Source organism: Podarcis erhardii (genome assembly GCF_964252035.2).
Source record: "Podarcis erhardii genome assembly, chromosome: 1".
In the NCBI taxonomy this organism is placed as follows: Eukaryota; Metazoa; Chordata; class Lepidosauria; order Squamata; family Lacertidae; genus Podarcis; species Podarcis erhardii.
In genome coordinates this window covers 120,492,402-120,510,174 of record NC_138497.1, presented here as the reverse complement: position 1 = coordinate 120,510,174, position 17,773 = coordinate 120,492,402, and the positions used below count along the sequence as shown (strand labels likewise).

At 47.2% G+C, this 17,773-nt stretch overlaps 1 protein-coding gene across 2 annotated transcripts in view; it reads left to right on the top strand.

Annotated features, from left to right (window-relative positions):
* Positions 1–17,773, top strand: part of MYO3B (myosin IIIB) — a 309,308-nt gene that overhangs the window by 18,527 nt on the left and 273,008 nt on the right. The window contains exon 1 of one of the 2 annotated variants that reach the window (XM_081847504.1): positions 16,725–16,772. The exons of the other annotated variant lie outside the window; for it this stretch is intronic. Within the exon in view, the coding sequence (XP_081703630.1) occupies positions 16,771–16,772 (2 nt within the window). The 5' untranslated portion in view covers positions 16,725–16,770. Of the gene's footprint in view, positions 1–16,724; positions 16,773–17,773 lie in introns of those variants that run through there. 2 annotated transcript variants of the gene reach the window in all.

Sequence of the window (17,773 nt, the reverse complement as noted above, 5' to 3'; positions counted from 1 at the left end):
ATTTCTGGGTTAGCGGAGTCTGTAACCTGAAGCGTATGTAACCTGAAGCATATGTAACCCGAGGTACCACTGTAGAGGAGTGACAGTCGCCAGGAAATCACAGAAGCCTTCAAGATAGACTACCTGAGGCTTGCCAACTCAAGCAAATACAAATACATGGAGGATAAGACAATTAACAGCAACAAGTCATCGGGATTATACTTCTGAATTCTCCAAAATGTCTCTCATCAAAATAGGGATGTCAATAATAATAATAATAATAATAATAATAATAATAATAATACCGTGCCTATTTGACTGGGTTGTCCTAGCCATTCTGGGCAGCTTGCAATATACATAAAAACATAACAAAAAGTTAAACATTAAAAAAAACACCCTTTCCTATACAGGGCTGCCTTCGGATGTCTTTATTATTATTATTATATTGATTTTTTTTTAAAAAAAAACATTTTTATCAAGTTTTCCACTTTAACAATCCAATCAAATCACATTAAATATTCCAAATTATACACATACATATCAAATAGTCTGAATATTCAGCCAAATTATAAATTTTTAATAGGACTTCTCATGTTTCAAGTTCAGAGGGTTCTGATCATCTCATACTTCTACTGCTTTTCATAGTCATTTTATTATATTTAATTTATATACCGCCCTATACCTGGAGAATTCAGGGCAGTTCACAGAAATGATACAATATATAAAATAAAAATAAGTAACCCAATAACACCCCCCCCCAAAAAAGCCACATTTTAAATGTTGCAGGATGTCAATCAGGTCAACCAAAGGCCTAGTTAAAAAGGAACATTTTTGCCTGGCGCCTAAAGGTGTATAATGAAGGCGCCAGGCAAACTTCCTCGGAGAGAGCATTACACAGACAGGGAGCCACTGCAGAGAAGGCCCATTCTCATGTTGCCACCCTCCAGACCTCTCAAGGATGAGGCACACAAGGAAGGGGCTCAGGAGATGATCTCAGGCCTGAGTCCAGGTAGGTTCATATGGGAAGAGGCGGTCCTTCTAAAGGTTCTATAGTTACTTCTCTCCTGGGCTCAGGGGTCCCATAACTCCATATCCTCCAAAATTTCTCTGATGGAAACAGGGATGTCCTAAGAGAAAGCAGGACATTTCAGGATCAAATCAGAAACTGGGGCAGCTTCTGTAAATCCGAGACCGTCCCTGGAAAATAGGGACACTTAGAGGGTCAGTAACTCTCATGTCAGGACGCAGGTGGCGCTGTGGATTAAACCACAGAGCCTAGGACTTGCCGATCAGAAGGTCAGCGGTTCGAATCCCCGTGACGGGGTTAGCTCCCATTGCTCGGTCCCTGCTCCTGCCAACCTAGCAGTTCAAAAGCACCTCAAAGTGCAAGTAGATAAATAGGTACCACTCCGGTGGGAAGGTAAACGGCGTTTCTGTGCGCTGCTCTGGTTCACCAGAAGTGGCTTAGTCATGCTGGCCACATGACCCAGAAGCTGTATGCCGGCTCCCTCGGCCAATAAAGCGAGATGAGCGCCGCAACCCCAGAGTCGGCCACGACTGGACTTAACTGTCAGGGGTCCCTTTACCTTTACCTCCCATGTCAGAGGCTCCTGCGGAATGCAAGTAGAGGAGCACTGTTGCGCAGTTGTCTTATTGGTGTGCGTCCTGTGTGCAGCTGGTTGGCCATCGCGAGAACAGAATCCTGGACTAGATGGGGTTTTGGTCTGATGCAGCAGTGTTCCTCTTGTAACATTTAAGGATTCCCACATTCAGGTCAATGGTCGAAACTGACAAGTGGATCCGAAACAAGGACAAAAAATTATTTTTACCTTTTGTTGGTCCCTGTGGCAAGCTATTTTGGAACTCCTGCTGTAAATCCAACCACAAAAGGTGAATCAATCTTCAGCATAGGACTCATTTTTAATAATCTGCAGTGATGGCAAGCAATCTTTTCATACAGTCATTTGTTCATACATTCTCCATCTCATTATTCTTCCCCAGATAGCTCAGGGTGGCACATGCCATAGTGCAAAAAAAAATACACACAAAAAAAAAAATAAAAAACCACTAATAAACATTAAGGAGCTTCTAAAAACATGTAAAGCAGTCACAGAACAGTTTCACTGTTAGCACAAATGTTTACAGATACTGTCTTGTCATCTGAACAGACTTCGTGAGGGAAGAAATGATGATCATTTCAGGGCAAAGCTTTTACCTATTCTGAATCCCGCGGTCGATAACAGAACAGAATCCCTAGCATTTTGAGCTTATTGCTCAAACAACAACAAAAGGAAGCAAAGAAGCAGGTTTTGGTGCCAGCTATTTATTCAGGCCTCTGAGGGAGCTTATCATTTTTTAGAATCAGTTCCCTTATCATTAGTAAATTAAATGGCTCTCTAAATATTTTAGAATATATCAAATGTCACAAAAGCACAGAATATGAATAATTCATGACAGAAAATTACCTTTGCGCCGTTTGATACATCGAGGACGAAAATATCAAAACCGAGCCTGAAAAATCATCAGGCGCAGAAGTCTAGTAATCTGTGACAAAACAGCCAGCGTATTTATTCTAGAACCATGCAAGTGCACACTCTCATGTGTGCAAAAAGAAAAAAAGCAGTGGAATATTGTGATGTTGGCGGGTTCTTTTGCTGACTATTATGCTGGAAGGGCAAAGCGTTTCTGGCTCCAAGCGAAAGAACCCCCTTTATGTTTATGCATCATGGAGACTTTTTTCTGACAGAAAAACAAGGGGAAAGTTAGTTCTATCCACCCACTCAAGGCTAATAAAATGTTGCCCTCTCTCCTCTAATTTGTGTATAGTTACGAGCTGTTCTTTTTAATTTCGTGTCAATTGCTTTATTTCTCGTGAATTGTAGAAAGACATCTGTCACGAACTGGCAGGATAATGGGGAGAAGAAAAAGGAGGAAGAGGATCCCAGTGAGGGGTGTCACCGGGACTGGGACGCACTGGGGCAAGCAGGGGATGGGGAAGTAGAGGTTGGTGTAGGAAGCACTCACAGATTGATGGAGGATAATGAGGGGATGGGGGTTCAGTGCACAGGAAACAGAGCAGCAGGAGCCAGAGGTCTCCAGGGGCCAGTGGTGGTGAAGTGGTTAAGAGCGATAGACTTGTAATCTGGGGAACCGGGTTCGCTTCCCCGCTCCTCCACCTGCAGCTGCTGGGTGACCTTGGGCCAGTCACACTTCTCTGAAGTCTCTCAGCCTCACTCACCTCACAGACAAAACAAAACAAATTCCTTCCAGTAGCACCTTAAAGACCAACTAAGTCAGTTCTTGGTATGAGCTTTCGTGTGCATGCACACTTCTTCAGATACCTGAAGAAGTGTATCTGAAGAAGTATCTGAAGAAGTGTGCATGCACACGAAAGCTCATACCAAGAACTGACTTAGTTGGTCTTTAAGGTGCTACTGGAAGGAATTTGTTTTGTTTTGACTATGGCAGACCAACACGGCTACCTATCTGTCACCTCACAGAGTGTTTGTTGTGGGGGAGGAAGGGAAAGGAGAATGTTAGCCGCTTTGAGACTCCTTCAGGTAGTGATAAAGCAGGATATCAAATCCAAACTCCTTCTCTTCTTCTTCTTCTTCCACGAACATTGCGGGCTCTGAGGTGTAGGGAGAAGCAGGCAGGGTGCTCTAGGAGGCTGAGGCAGGCAGGGCCCACAGCCCAGCCCCCTAGCTGGCCAGGTGGGACTCGCTAGCTCTGGGAGGTGGCTTGGAACAGGTGAGGGTCACCTGCCTCATCAGGCCCAGATGCTGCAATCAGCATGCAAAGCGCAACAGGGAAGCAGAGCTGAGGGACTTGTGTCTGCTCAAATGCCCATATTGATGGACCTCAGCTTGGGAGCTCCAGGATCTCTGTGGGACTGGACTTTAGACACGTGCCTCAAACCTGGACTGGGGATTCGACTTCGTGACTTGCCGCCAGGTAGGCCAGGGGTTCAGGACAACATCATTGTACTGAGCATTTATTTATTATTTTATTAATTCATCACATTTATACCCCAAGGATACATGACCATTGGGGGTTCCTTCCATCTCTATGATTCTGTGAGGGTAAGAGACCCTGGTCTCTCAGGTCCTAGTCCAGCACTCTAACCTCCTCCTCCTCCTCCTCCTCCTCCTCCTCCTCCTGTTCTTTGGCGATCACTCATAGCAGAGTAAGATTGTCTTCCATGAACATGGTTTTAAAAGCAAGTGACTGTGGAGGCCAATTCTGGATCCACACGTCCTTCCACAGTGGGGACATAGGTTTCCGAGAGGAAGTTGATCAAGGTGAGGGTTTGCCAAGCGTGCCTTCCTCGTTTCTCCCTTTCGTCCTGAGTTCGAGCGTCTTCAAAGTCCATGACACCTTTGGTAAAGGCTGTTCTCCAACTGGAGCACTCGCAGGCCAGTGTTTCCCAGTTGTCGGTGTCTATACTACATTTTTTTTAGATTTGCCTTGAGAGAGTCTTTGAACCTCTTTTGTTGACCACCAGCATTACACGTACCATTTGAAAGTTCGGAATAGAGTAGTTGCTTTGGAAGACAATAATCAGGCATCCGCACAACATGACCAGTCCAACGAAGTTGATGTTGAAGAATCATTGCTTTGACACAGGTGATCTTTACTTCTTCCAGTTCGCCTGTCTTCCCAGGTGATGTGTAGCATGCTAACCACTACAGCTCTGGCTGTCATATTGACGATGTATCAGAGCTGTTGCTCAGAGATTGTTCCAGGAAAGAGAGAGAGCTTGAAATAGGTAGGGTACCAGATTCACAAATATTTTACTTTAACATTCGAAGGCTTTGCCGCACCCATTATTTTTGTTGATAAGACTCCTGCTGCAGAATCATTCCTCCTTTTTAATTCTCCAACATGGCCATGGCTCCTGGTGCTGTGTCAGATTTGCTACCAAACATCCTCAGAGTTTCATGGGTGGTGCCTCAGTGAGGCAGCCAAGGAAAAGGAGGTATTTGTGCAAGCAGAATTGTACTGTCTATCCCTTTGAATCATGGCCTATTTTATGAAGAAAAAGGGCATATTAGATGACACAGAAACTTGAGGTGAAATGAAAATTGCTGATTTAGTTTGTACTTTGAAGGAAGTATATTTTTATTTGCTTGGGGTTATTTATTTTAAAGGCATGTAGCCAATAAGGCCTTAGGCTTTACTATAGTCAACCAATATACTGGCATTTAAAATGGCAAATTCCATTCTTTGAGCGGTGTCCGTGGATTGGGGTAGGGGACAGCAATTTTTGTTTCCCAGCTAAGATCTGTCAGTTGTTCCACTAAGAATCATAGGAAAGCCATGTTATTTTAGACTTCTCCCGCTTCCTTCCCACACGGCCAAGTGATCTGATTAATGGCCTGTTATGTTCTGCTTCCTTCCATTTTGTCTTCCTGCTGTGAAGCCAATGTGTGTGTTAAAAATGCTGATCACACAGCTGACTGTGACAACTGCACGGCCACCTGACCCTGTGCTGGGCCATGATTGGATCTGGACCATATAAGGCATCAGAGCATGATACTTCTCCCAACCATATGAAGATAAGATTTTTCTAGCTCACTCTTCTTCCTGTTTCCTGGATAACTGCCAGGAAAAGCAATTTTAGTATGGTACTTTGGGTATTTACTGTGGGAATGTTGTGGATAGTAGGAGAGGACATACTGATTAAATATTATCCTTCCTCACTCATGCTAGCAGCAGAGCACATTCCCAGAAGCAAGTAGATGGATTCATTACCATCATATAAGTTGAGCAATCCAGCCTGGCTTGTCCAGATTGGATGGTTCCTGGTAAATTTCCCCTTTAGTTCCCTCTTGAAAACAATAATGACACAACAGTCTTCTTTTAAAAGTAATGATGACGTTTACTTACATTCATTTCACAGTATTGTCCTGAAGGCAGGCCTTATCTTGTAGTTACAGTTACAGTTGTAGAGAAAAGAAGTCTGAGCTCGGCCTCAGACTTTCTAACTTGTGGCTTCCATCCTCCGTAAGGATGAGCTATGTGCTGATGGCTAAGAGCCCAGTATGAAGTAAGCAGCACATAAGCGGCACACAAAACACTACCAAACCATTCTACGTTCTAAATCTTATATTAATAATCCAAAAATTGAGAGAACAAGGTACAAGATCTACTACAGAAGCCACAAACAGGAAACTCATTCAAACTGTGTCCAAAAGGAAGATTCAGTTCCTTTAGCCAGGCTCCTGTAGATATCAACAAAGGTAAGTTTGATTTAACGTAGTGTCGATGTTACACTCAAGGGTTAGATATCAACGAAGATAAGTTTGATCAAACGAAGTGTCCGTGATGTTGCGTGTTGAGGTCCCCAAAACATCCCTTCCCAAAAACTCACACATCACACATAATTTTTGTTTAAGGTTTTTGGCATAATTTTGGCCACAACTTTATTATCATACAATATTGTGAATGGTTGCTTAGGCATTGGTTATGACTAGCTATCCCCCCCCCCCCGCCAGTGTGGAGGAGCAGTCAGTGTGGAGGAACAAGCAGGGCAACTGGGGCTGCGATACAGACCCTTCAGTTCCTCCCTGCAATGCGCCTTGGGGTCTTACCCGGCCCGCACCCGATTCCAGGGGTTTGGACAAGGGGATGGTAAGCCCCAGAATTCCTTTAACGGAATTCCCATTTCGCAGCAGCATCGGAGGGGTAGGCACAGCCAATCCATACCCCTCCCAATCAATTTAACCAATGCCTAACCGCCAACCTTACAAGTTGTGACGATTTGCTACATAGTAGGCAAAACCCGATTGGCACACACTAATCAGCCAAAAGGTAAATTCCTACTAGGCCCCCGCACTAAGGCGAACGACCCCATGACAGGCATAGCAAGGCCAAGCGAAAAGCCCTTTCAAAGGGAGGGCGGGCGGGTGATCCGGTGTCCACAGCGAAAGAGAAAGGAGCACTCTGTGGACCCAGTATAAATAACCTCTGATCCCACCCCTTAATTGGCAACATTAAATTTTCCTTAGTAACAACAGCCACCAATCCAATCAATTCCCTTGCCACAGCCTGGCTGGCAACTAGGAATGTTTATGCTGGCCCCAACCGCAACACGTGCTCTCTTTTTAAGGAGAACACGCTTTGCGTGTTGAGGTCCCCAAAACATCCCTTCCCAAAAACTCACACATCACACATAATTTTTGTTTAAGGTTTTTGGCATAATTTTGGCCACAACTTTATTATCATACAATATTGTGAATGGTTGCTTAGGCATTGGTTATGACTAGCTATCCCCCCCCCCCGCCTTGGGGGATAGCACTGACTCCCGGATTCCAGCGTAAGTCAGTGTGGAGGAACAAGCAGGGCAACTGGGGCTGCGATACAGACCCTTCAGTTCCTCCCTGCAATGCGCCTTGGGGTCTTACCCGGCCCGCACCCGATTCCAGGGGTTTGGACAAGGGGATGGTAAGCCCCAGAATTCCTTTAACGGAATTCCCATTTCGCAGCAGCATCGGAGGGGTAGGCACAGCCAATCCATACCCCTCCCAATCAATTTAACCAATGCCTAACCGCCACCAGAGCCCTTACGCTCGCCGCCACCATTCACAAAGCAAGCCACACTCTCAACTTGGACACCACTGCATCCAACCATACATCATTCCCAAACATAGAAAGATGAACCCCATCAGCCCTGTATAACACCTCCTCCTTAAAGGAAATACGAGGGTGAGGAATCACCAATCCGCCCAAACTCACCACCAACTTGCCCACTGCGGAATTAATCCGCTTCCTGACCCTCTCAGTGGATGCTGGGCAAGGACTGCCCCGCCAAATACGGCGCTGAAGCAATTGTGACCAAATCAATTTAGCGTTAGGTATTATAGTCGCTAGCTCCCTTAAGTCCTGTAAAATAACAGTACGCAGCGTATAGCAAGGAAAAGAAACCACATCATTTTCCCCAAGCTGCACCACAATCGCCGAGGGTGGGCCAAGCAGGAGGACACGCCTTTTCATAAGTGGCAAGAATTCCCTCCAGCGCATCCCCCTTCTGGAGATCCAGGACACCTGCACGTGCTGTGGAAGGCCCAGGCCATCTCCCAATCCAGCCCGACGAGCTCTGTCAGCGGCCCAGTGTACAATACTGTGGCCCACTATCCAAATATGGACAGTGCCCGTACCTAGGGTTAAACAGAAATGTAAGTACACAGCACATTATTTCCTCACATAATTCTTGAACGCGTCCGACCTCCACCGACCCAGGTCCTTTATTCGCCTTACGGATAAACCCCAGTGGGCTGCCGTCGTTGCAGCACCAATCCGGAAGGAGTGAGGAGCGAATTCAGATGCCTTAAGCCCACACGCTGCAATAACTTTACGCAGCACCTTAGAAAATTGATGACGCACCAATGGGTGCCCGTTTTCATGAACGAACAAGGGCCCTTCACCCACAGGTCGCAAAGCCATGTACCTATTAAGATCCCTCACCGGACAAGGGCCACTTACCCCAGTTGCCAGGAGCCGGATAACGGCTCCCCTACCCAGCTGGTCCGTCTTCGAGTTTCTGATATTAATATGCAAGTCAGACGGAGATAAGCTCACGTCCTGCAACAGCAAGCCCCTGGAACCTCCATCCCGCATAGGCTCAAGGACCACCTCTCCCACTCTCAAGGCCCCAAAGAAAGCCAATGAGAAGGCTGCAGAAAATAAACGAGCCTCGAAATTAGACCAACAGATGCTACGTAGTTTATCACGCATCTGTGCCAGCAGCTCAAAAGTGATAGGCCGTCTGGGAGTAGTCTTGGAGGGGTTGAGACGCCCCCAACCCTCCAAAGCTCTACGCACCACAAACTTCCCACATGGGTCCTTATTAAAAAATGCCCTGCTAAAAAAGGAAATTGCTGCTGAATGAAGACGCAGCGTCCGGGCCGCCCGGCGCATCTGGAAGAGATGTGCCAAATACCTAAGCACCTGTGAGGTAGAATGGGGGGCAGTAACCTCACCCTCCGTGGTCTGTCCATTAAATACTAAAAAATCTGCCCAGGCCTTTTTATAAGACCTCAAAGTAGAAGGGGCAACAGATGCAGCTACTCCCTGTAAAACTAAGTGCTGCCAAGGTTCCAGAGATGATCCGGGAAAATCTCCGGACGGTCTCGAGCCTCTGGCGCCAGGGATCTGAATCGCTCCATCTGAAAACGGGACAGAGCATCAGCAATCTCATTAGATATGCCCGGAACAAATCGAGCAGAAAATACAATATTAAAACGCAAACAATGCAAGACAAAAACCCGAAGCAGGGCCGCTACCCTAGGAGAACGTGAAGACTGCTTGGCCAATATTTTCACGACCGCCTGGTTATCGGACCAAAAACAAACGCGATGGTCCTTGAAGTACTCAACCCACAGATGCACGGCCACTACAATGGGAAAAAACTCAAGAAAAGTTAAATCCCGAGTTATAGCTTCCCCACGCCAAGCAGAAGGCCAACGCTCAGCACACCATCTGCCATCCCAGAACAAACCAAAACCGAGGGACCCCGCAGCATCCGAATGCACCTGGAAGTCGTTGTGGAGGTTCAAAGTGTCCTGCCACAATGACACACCGTTGAATTCCTCTAGGAATTCCAACCAGATACTGAGGTCAGCCCGCACCTGGCTAGACAGGCGCACCCTATGGTGCGGGGCCTGCAAGCCTGAAGTGAGTCTCGCCAAACGGGAGCAGAATGGTCGTCCAGGGGCGACCACCCTGCAGGCAAAATTCAAATGGCCCAACAGCGACTGCAGCTGGCGAAGGGAGACCTTCTTCAAGGGAATTAATTCCCTGATGACACTTTTTAAAGTTATTATCTTATCCGCAGGCAAGCTGGAAGTTTGGGCCACGGTATCCAACAAGATACCCAGATAAGTAAGCTGTGTGGAGGGACCCTCCGTTTTCTCCGCTGCCAACGGAACACCCAGCTCTTCCGTTAAGGAAGCTAATGCCTGCAACAAAAGAACACAGTCCCCCGTATCACTAGCTGAGGCGACCAAAAAATCATCGAGATAATGCGTGACGCCATCCAGGCCAGTTTTTTCACGCAAGGCCCACTCCAAAAAGGAGCTAAAGGACTCAAAAGCTGCACAGGCTACAGAGCAGCCCATAGGCATGGCCTTATCGAAATAGAATCCTCCTTCAAACTGAAAGCCTAACAACCAAAAATCATCCGGATGAATCGGAAGCAGGCGAAATGCAGATTCAATGTCGCATTTTGCCAACAGGGCACCAGGCCCAAATTTCCGTATCATCTTGATCGCATGATCAAGAGAAGCATAGCGCACCGAACAAAGCTCCGGGGGAATCACGTCATTTACTGACGTGCCTTTGGGATGAGAAAGATTATGAATGAGGCGAAATTCCCCCGGGGCTTTCTTGGGAACTATACCCAAGGGTGACACATGCAAATTGGGAAAAGGAGGAACCGAAAAAGGACCGGCCATACGATGTAAAGCCAATTCCTTACTTATCTTTTTACGCGCCACCTCTGGCATGTCTTTTACAGATTTCTGATTAACTAACTTCCCGGCTATGGGGGGCGATGCCACCGGGATCCTGAAACCCAAAGAAAACCCCTCACGCAAATAAGAGGCCGCTTCCTTGTCAGGATATGAATCCAACAAGGAGAGCAGCGGCTGCAGCCTCACCGGAGTGTAGGCTAAAGAGAACAGGGTACTATTTTCCGGCTCCAGCGGCTGGCACCTGGGTGGGGGCAGCTTTTGGGGGCTGCTGAGAGCCCCCGCCCCTACGAAAAGGACGCCGCACCCCCGTACAAACAGACGCTGAGTGGCTCCCTGAGCACTTCTCACAAAGGTGAGTGTACCTGCAGGGCTGCCGCTGACAGGCGCCCTTGTTGAAATCCCAACAATACAACCGGCGACCCGCCTTTTGAGGGAGCGCCTTGAACTTCTGCTGATCAGGGGCCTTCTTGTCAATGCGAGGGGCAACGTAAGTAGTCCAAACGTCCAGATCTTTACGATCCCAGCGGGCAGTAGGGATCTTGGCTGCTCTACGCCTGAAATTTTGATCATAAGCCAAAGCAGCGGTCTCTCCGGCCATTGTGAAGGCCGAGCGGACTATGGACAGATAAACCCATAAATGCAAAGACCTCCTAGGATAAGCCGCGGAGACTACGCCAGCAAACACTTGAAAACTGTCCAACCAACGTTCAAAAGTCCTATCTGCTTTGGCCAAGATTGCCCGCCTCTTTGGAGCGGCGTAGTCCTTCTCCAAAGGCTCTTGGCCATCGAGCGGAGGGGCTAGGCTAAAAATATCAACATAACGACCATTAAGAATCCTGGATCGCAATGTGGCTGACAAATGGGCACCAGGAATAATATCCCTAGCTGAATTGGTGGAGACTTTAACGTCGGGCACCAAGACACCCTCGAGACAATCTTGCACCGCCCCATACCTTGCACGATGAGAGTTTGCCCTACGCTCCCAAACCCACTTGGGGAGCCCGGAGGCCTCACCAAAGCCCCAGTAAAGCTTGAGGGAAGCTTCCTCGTCACTGCTGGAGCTCTGCGAAGACGTACCTGACGAAGAAGAAGAAGTTCCCTTCCGTCTGCGCTTGGAGCGCCTCCTGGAGCTCTTCTTGCGGCGGCGGCGCCCACCAGAGGAAGCCCGTGGAGGAAGAGGAAGGCTGTCTTCAGCTGAAGACTCCGAAACATTGCCTTGTTGGACCGCGACTGAGGGTGACTGCGACGCAGGTAAGGACGGTGAATCTCCCTCCTCATCACTGGAGTGGCGCACAGCACCTGGAACTGACTGAAAAGAGACCGCCCGTGAATGCCTTATAGCCGAACTCCGTGTCACTGAAGGCTGCCCAGGAGAAGCCCGCTCAGCACGGCCCCGTGCTGATGTCCGTCTCCTGGCTCCAACCCTGGAACTCCCCCTCCCCTTACGCGTGATGGCCCGGGACCCAGGCGAAACCCGGGGCCGGGCCGGTTGCCTATCAGGTAAGGAACCACTGGCTGACAAATATACTCTCTCATCTTCACTAGATGACGAAACCGGAGAAGAAGCTCCCCCAAGAGGAGCCAACAGCGCTGATGAAGTCGAAGGTGTTGAGCAACGATGCATCAGGCCCTCCATCTGCGCCTCCGCTCTCGCCAGAGCCACCGGGTCACCGGCCAAGCTAGCGACCATGGATTGAAGACGACTCAATGACTGGGCAGGCACAGGAGAACGTAAAGACTGAGACGGGCCTTTTATAGGCCGTTTCGCAGGGGGAGTAGGCGAAGCCCGCTGTGCTGCCTTCTTAGGAGCCATTCCTAGTACTGGTGGGAAACAAGGAAAATAATTAACAAATAATAAAAGCCAACAAGGTAAGACGCAAAATAAAATAATAAATAAAATAAAATAAAATAACCAATAATAATAATAAAATTAAAATTAATTAAATTCACCAGCCGGAAATGACAACCAACCACCACTAAAGAGTTAGAATGCAATCACCGAATAACACAGCTGCAATTAACAGTCAGCCAGCAAAGAAACAACTGAATAAAATCACCTGCAATTAAGCAGTCAGCCACTAGAGGCCGCCACTAGGGTCGACTATAGACAGTACCCACTTCAATTAACAGCCAGTCCTGCAGTTACCCTGTCTGGCCAGAAGATGTCGCCACCTACCCAGGAAGAAGGCAAAATGGCGCTCCCGCCAAATGCCTCAAAATGGCGGGCCTCCAAATCCCCCCCCCAGCCGAGCGCCCCACGAGGCGCTGGCCCGCTGGGCCTCACTCCTGCCCCCAAAGAGCGCTGTAAATGGGGCTAGCGAAAGCTACAGCCGCTGCCTGCGTCACCCAGGAGGACGGAGGAAAAAAGGGGAATGCCCCAAACCGTCAGGTAAGTCACTCCGGCGCCCAGAAAGGCCACGTGGGGGGGGTAAGGGGGGGGAAAGCCCACGCTCGGGCGAGCCCCGGGCCTTAAGCCACCCGGGCTAGGAGCCCACCCGCTGCCCAAGGGGAGAGTACTCCTTCAACCAAGAGGGAACTGAATGAGGGACTAAATGAAAAGGAAAAAAGGAGAATAAGAAATCAATAGGAAATAGGGGAAAGATGGGAAAAAGGGGGGGGGGGAACCAATGAAGATTATAGAACCAATCTCTCGCTGCAACCGCTCCGGTGCTGATCCGGTGTCCACAGCGAAAGAGAAAGGAGCACTCTGTGGACCCAGTATAAATAACCTCTGATCCCACCCCTTAATTGGCAACATTAAATTTTCCTTAGTAACAACAGCCACCAATCCAATCAATTCCCTTGCCACAGCCTGGCTGGCAACTAGGAATGTTTATGCCGGCCCCAACCGCAACACGTGCTCTCTTTTTAAGGAGAACACGCTTTATGCACGACATTTAGACAGGGTGCCGGTGTTTGTCACCTGTTTCGCCCATGAAGAGTCTCAGGCTTCTTCAGTAAATTCTCTCTCATGGTTTTGATATATTTATAAACATTCACTGGTGGCACAAACCAAAACTTATTAGTGTTTAAATAAAATTTCTAAATAATATCTGAACGGACAAGTACAAAAGTCTCTACTTACAGTCCATATGTTACATTCCTTCTTACAATATTTAATTTCTTTCATCAGGAAATTCTCCCTCAAGATTTTGGTGTATTTACATACATTCACTGGTGATATAAACCAAAACCTCAATTTTTGGATTATTAATATAAGATTTAGAACGTAGAATGGTTTGGTAGTCTTTTGTGTGCCGCTTATGTGATGCTTACTTCATACTGGTCTACTATGAGCAGCAGTGTAGCGTGGGTTGTCAGCACCCGGGGCAAGGCAAGTAATTTGCGCCCCTGACCCCTAACCTGCCGCCGCTGCCAGCTTCTTCTTGCTGCTGCCTGGGCTGGGGTATTTATGGTAAGGTAGCCACGGCGGTGGCGGCGGGTCCATGTCAGGTGATCTGAGGCGAGTTGCCGCTGGCGCTGCCGCCCAAACGACGCCGCTTGCCCAGAGGAGGAGGGCAGAGAGGCGAGGAAAATGCAACATGGCCCAGCAGCTGCAGCAGCAGCGGCGGCAACGGGGCTGTGAGGAGGGGCTGCCTGGTGCGCCCTCCGCGGCCCTGACAGACGCCTTCAGCCCGGACGCGCGCACAGCTCGTCGGTTCCGCGAGACATGGGGCTCTGCTACAGCCTGCGCCCGAGGCTCTTCGGTGACTCCGGAGGCGGCGAGCGCGCCCCCCCCAGATGTTGCGGCCGGTGCGGCCGGCCCCCCCTGCACCCCCACGCTACGCCACTGACTATGAGAATTGGCAGCATAGGTTCATTTCTTCAGATAGCTAAGAGCCAGCAGAAGGTGGTAAAAGAACCAAGGGGCCAAAAGAGCAGCAAAAGAGGAAGATGGCTGCGTGACTAGCCCCTTTATAGGGTCTGCATGCCCATCTACCTGGTCACACACAGGGGGAGGAGGAGCCAGAGCAGGTATGGCAGGAAGTCCTCCCTGTCTGGAGCCACACTCCCCTGTGGGTCCATTCTAGGAAACAGGAAATGTTGTATTTGACTGCTACAGTGAAGATACACCCCACATTGACACACATACTTTCCCTTAATAATCTTATACTGACTGGGGAAACTCAGCCAGATGGGTGGGGTATAAATAAATTATTATTATTATTATTATTATTATTATTATTATTATTATTTATTGACACATTACTTGGCTGGAGGACTCCCTTGCAAGATTCAGAGAATTCTGAGGGACAGTCCTGCATTGGTTCACATATTTATATATATTTTTGAACGGTGCAGATTTGGTAGGTTCTTGCATGCTGAGCTGAATCCTCACATCTATACTGTGTTCATCTTAACCTTTCTTGGCTACCATTCATATGTGGGCAAAGCAGTAGTACAGTCCTACCTCATGTTACGTCGGCTTCATGTTACGTTCTTTCAGGTTACGTCCCGCGGCGACCCGGAAGTACCGGAAAGGGTTACTTCCGGGTTTCACCGCTTGCGCATGCGCAGAAGCATAAAATGACGTCACACACACGCGCAGAAGCAGTTAATCGCAATCCGCACGTGTGCAGACGCGCCGCTGCGGGTTGCACTCTTTTAAAAAAAATTTAAATTTATTAAAATTTTAAAGATTAAATAACAGTCAAAATAAAGAAAAAAAAAACAGAAAAAATACACCATCAAAAAACAGAAAAAAGAAAAAAGGATAAAGAACAAGTCAAACCTATACATCACTTACTTACATTCACTTATTTCCTTTACCTCCTCACACCTCCCATTTTTGTATTCTAATTCAATTTGATATTAAAGCAAATCCTTCCAATCTTATTTTTATCTTAATAATTTGTCTTAATATACTATAATTTTACATTCTCTCTTTCACCAATTCATTTTAACTTAATCCTTTATGTCTTTTCTGCCAAAACCACATAATTTTCTTTTCCCAACATCTTTCTAACAGTCCTTAATTTTGCAATATTTTTGAAGATAAACTTTATTTATTTATTTTCCAATCTTCTTCCACCAACTCTTCTCCTTGGTCCCGGATTCTGCCAGTCATCTCAGCCGGTTCCATATATTCCATCACCTTCATCTGCCATTCTTCCTGGGTGGGTAAATCTTTTCATGTTGTGAACAGGCCTCCGGAACGGATCCCGTTCGCAAACAGAGGTACCACTGTCTTTTTTTCTCTGCTCCAGCCACCGCAAATGGGCTGTTCTAGGATAGGCAATCTCCTAGGACAGCCTTGAGCTAAACCCAGTTTTGATGTGCGTGTCTGTATGTCTCTTCCCCAGCCAATGAACCACCCACGACAGTCCTGACTTAATTTAATTTTCCAATTCATTGCTGATGTAGGTAATTATTGGATGCTTGTCTCCTCCTGCCATTTTCTCCCAGCTGCTCCCATAGGGGAAACCTGGAAACGTTTGTCTCTCGTCTCTTTGGAATTAAACCCCCCCCCTCCCCCACTCCCAAAATGGCCTGGAAGTGATAACGCATTTGTAATTTATGGATCTTAACGGGAGGTTCCTTTTGATAAGTCGCTCCATAAAGATATCCGCCAAAGTAACTTTAAAATTAATAGATTCTATCTCAGATGCCTATTATTATTGTTTGAAGCCGCTTGGAGAAGAGAAATTATGTAAATTGGTGTCACGCTAGGCTTCTGCACACACGCTGGGAATGCATAACAGCCAGCCTGACGACGAAATATTTCATCTTGAGCAAGAACAATCATCTGCATTTAGGAGTCTGGTCCATATTCACTTTTAAAAAAAAAAAATGGCCCAAGACTGATGGCTATTTTTAAGGGTGGGGGGAAACCTCCTCAAAAAGGAAAAACGAATAAACCTGTCACTTAAACATTCTGAGAGGTGACCAGTTGCCCTTCAAAGCGAAAAGGTGCCTTGGAAAGCCATAATCGAATGCATTAAAGGAGCGAATAAAACAGCCAGCCCTTGCTGCTGGTCGCTTAATAGCTAAGTGGCTTTTATTCTGCAGCCCAATACGTGTAAAAGACTCGATAAATAGATCAGCCTCAGGACCAATTAGTGTCACATTAATCTGCAGCAATAATGAAGCGAAGCCGCTGGAGGTTGCACCAGTTGAGCTGTGGACTCCGCGACGAGGATCTTAAGTCGGAAGCACAAGCCGTGCGCGCAGCGCACTGCAGGGGACACGCCGGGAAGGAAATATGGAGAAGGAGCTGTTTTCCGTATCACTTAGGAAAGTGATCCTTGGGGGAAAGGAGGCAACCATTTAAATGCTGAAGGAGTCTGGTCCTCTGTTTGTGGGACAAAAGCGCGACATCATGTAAGCTGGCTTTAGAAAATTGGGTAGCTCCTGCTAAGTCTGCAGTGATATTATTATTATTATTTTCTTTCCAGTTTCCCTTCCTTTCGGATTTCCCTTCCTCACCTGTGCACACTCCCTACCCCCCCAAACACTTCCAAGCAGAAGGTGGAGAGAGACTGATTTTGGTTTGCCAGGGTCACTGTTCTGCTGCAGCTGGCCGCCCTCCTTACATCTCACATTTCACTGGCACATGTGTTTTGTCCTTGCTGTTAAATTGCTGTCAAAGGAGGTGTAGCAAAAGAACCTTCTCGGGTATTGATTTTCACATACAGGGAACATAGTTCATAGCTATTTGATTTGCCACCTGCAGTTTGTAACCGAGTGGACTCGGGAGATTATAAACTTCATTTCAGCACCATGCCCTAGGGCAGAGCTGAATTCTGCTAGCTAATGCCAGCGATTATTTCCCTTTTTGCACGTGCTGTTGCTGTTACTTAAACTTACAGGAATTGTAGTTAAATCACCCAAACAGCCGTTTCACCTAAGTGGTACCGTGTTCTTCAGCTGTACAACGTTTTGAGGCTGCAGAAAAATCTCATTTGCTTAATAGAATTGCCAGACTAATGGCTGTTAATTCATACTCCGTACAGTGGGGAATGGGTTGCTCCCATTATCAACTGCAGGACTTGGGTATAATATCCAACTAGTTAGATGATTTGATTGTTCTCTTTCAATATCTTTTTCATGCTGATTCCGGAGAATGGTGGCTAGCGGATTTCTCAGTTTTGTGGCAGAATAATTTTGATTCATGGTTTAGTATAGGGTTGTGCTATGTGCCTCTTTGACCTATTTGTGCTCCCTGCCTTTCCTCTCTTACACACATATATACACTAAAAAACAATGGTGCAATTTATTTGGAGCAGCCGAACTGCAATTCTGTGCATTGGATAAGCATGGGACTTGACTGGACGCATGTGCTTGCTTCTGTGTGCATTGCTTCAGTTTCTGAAACGCATTGA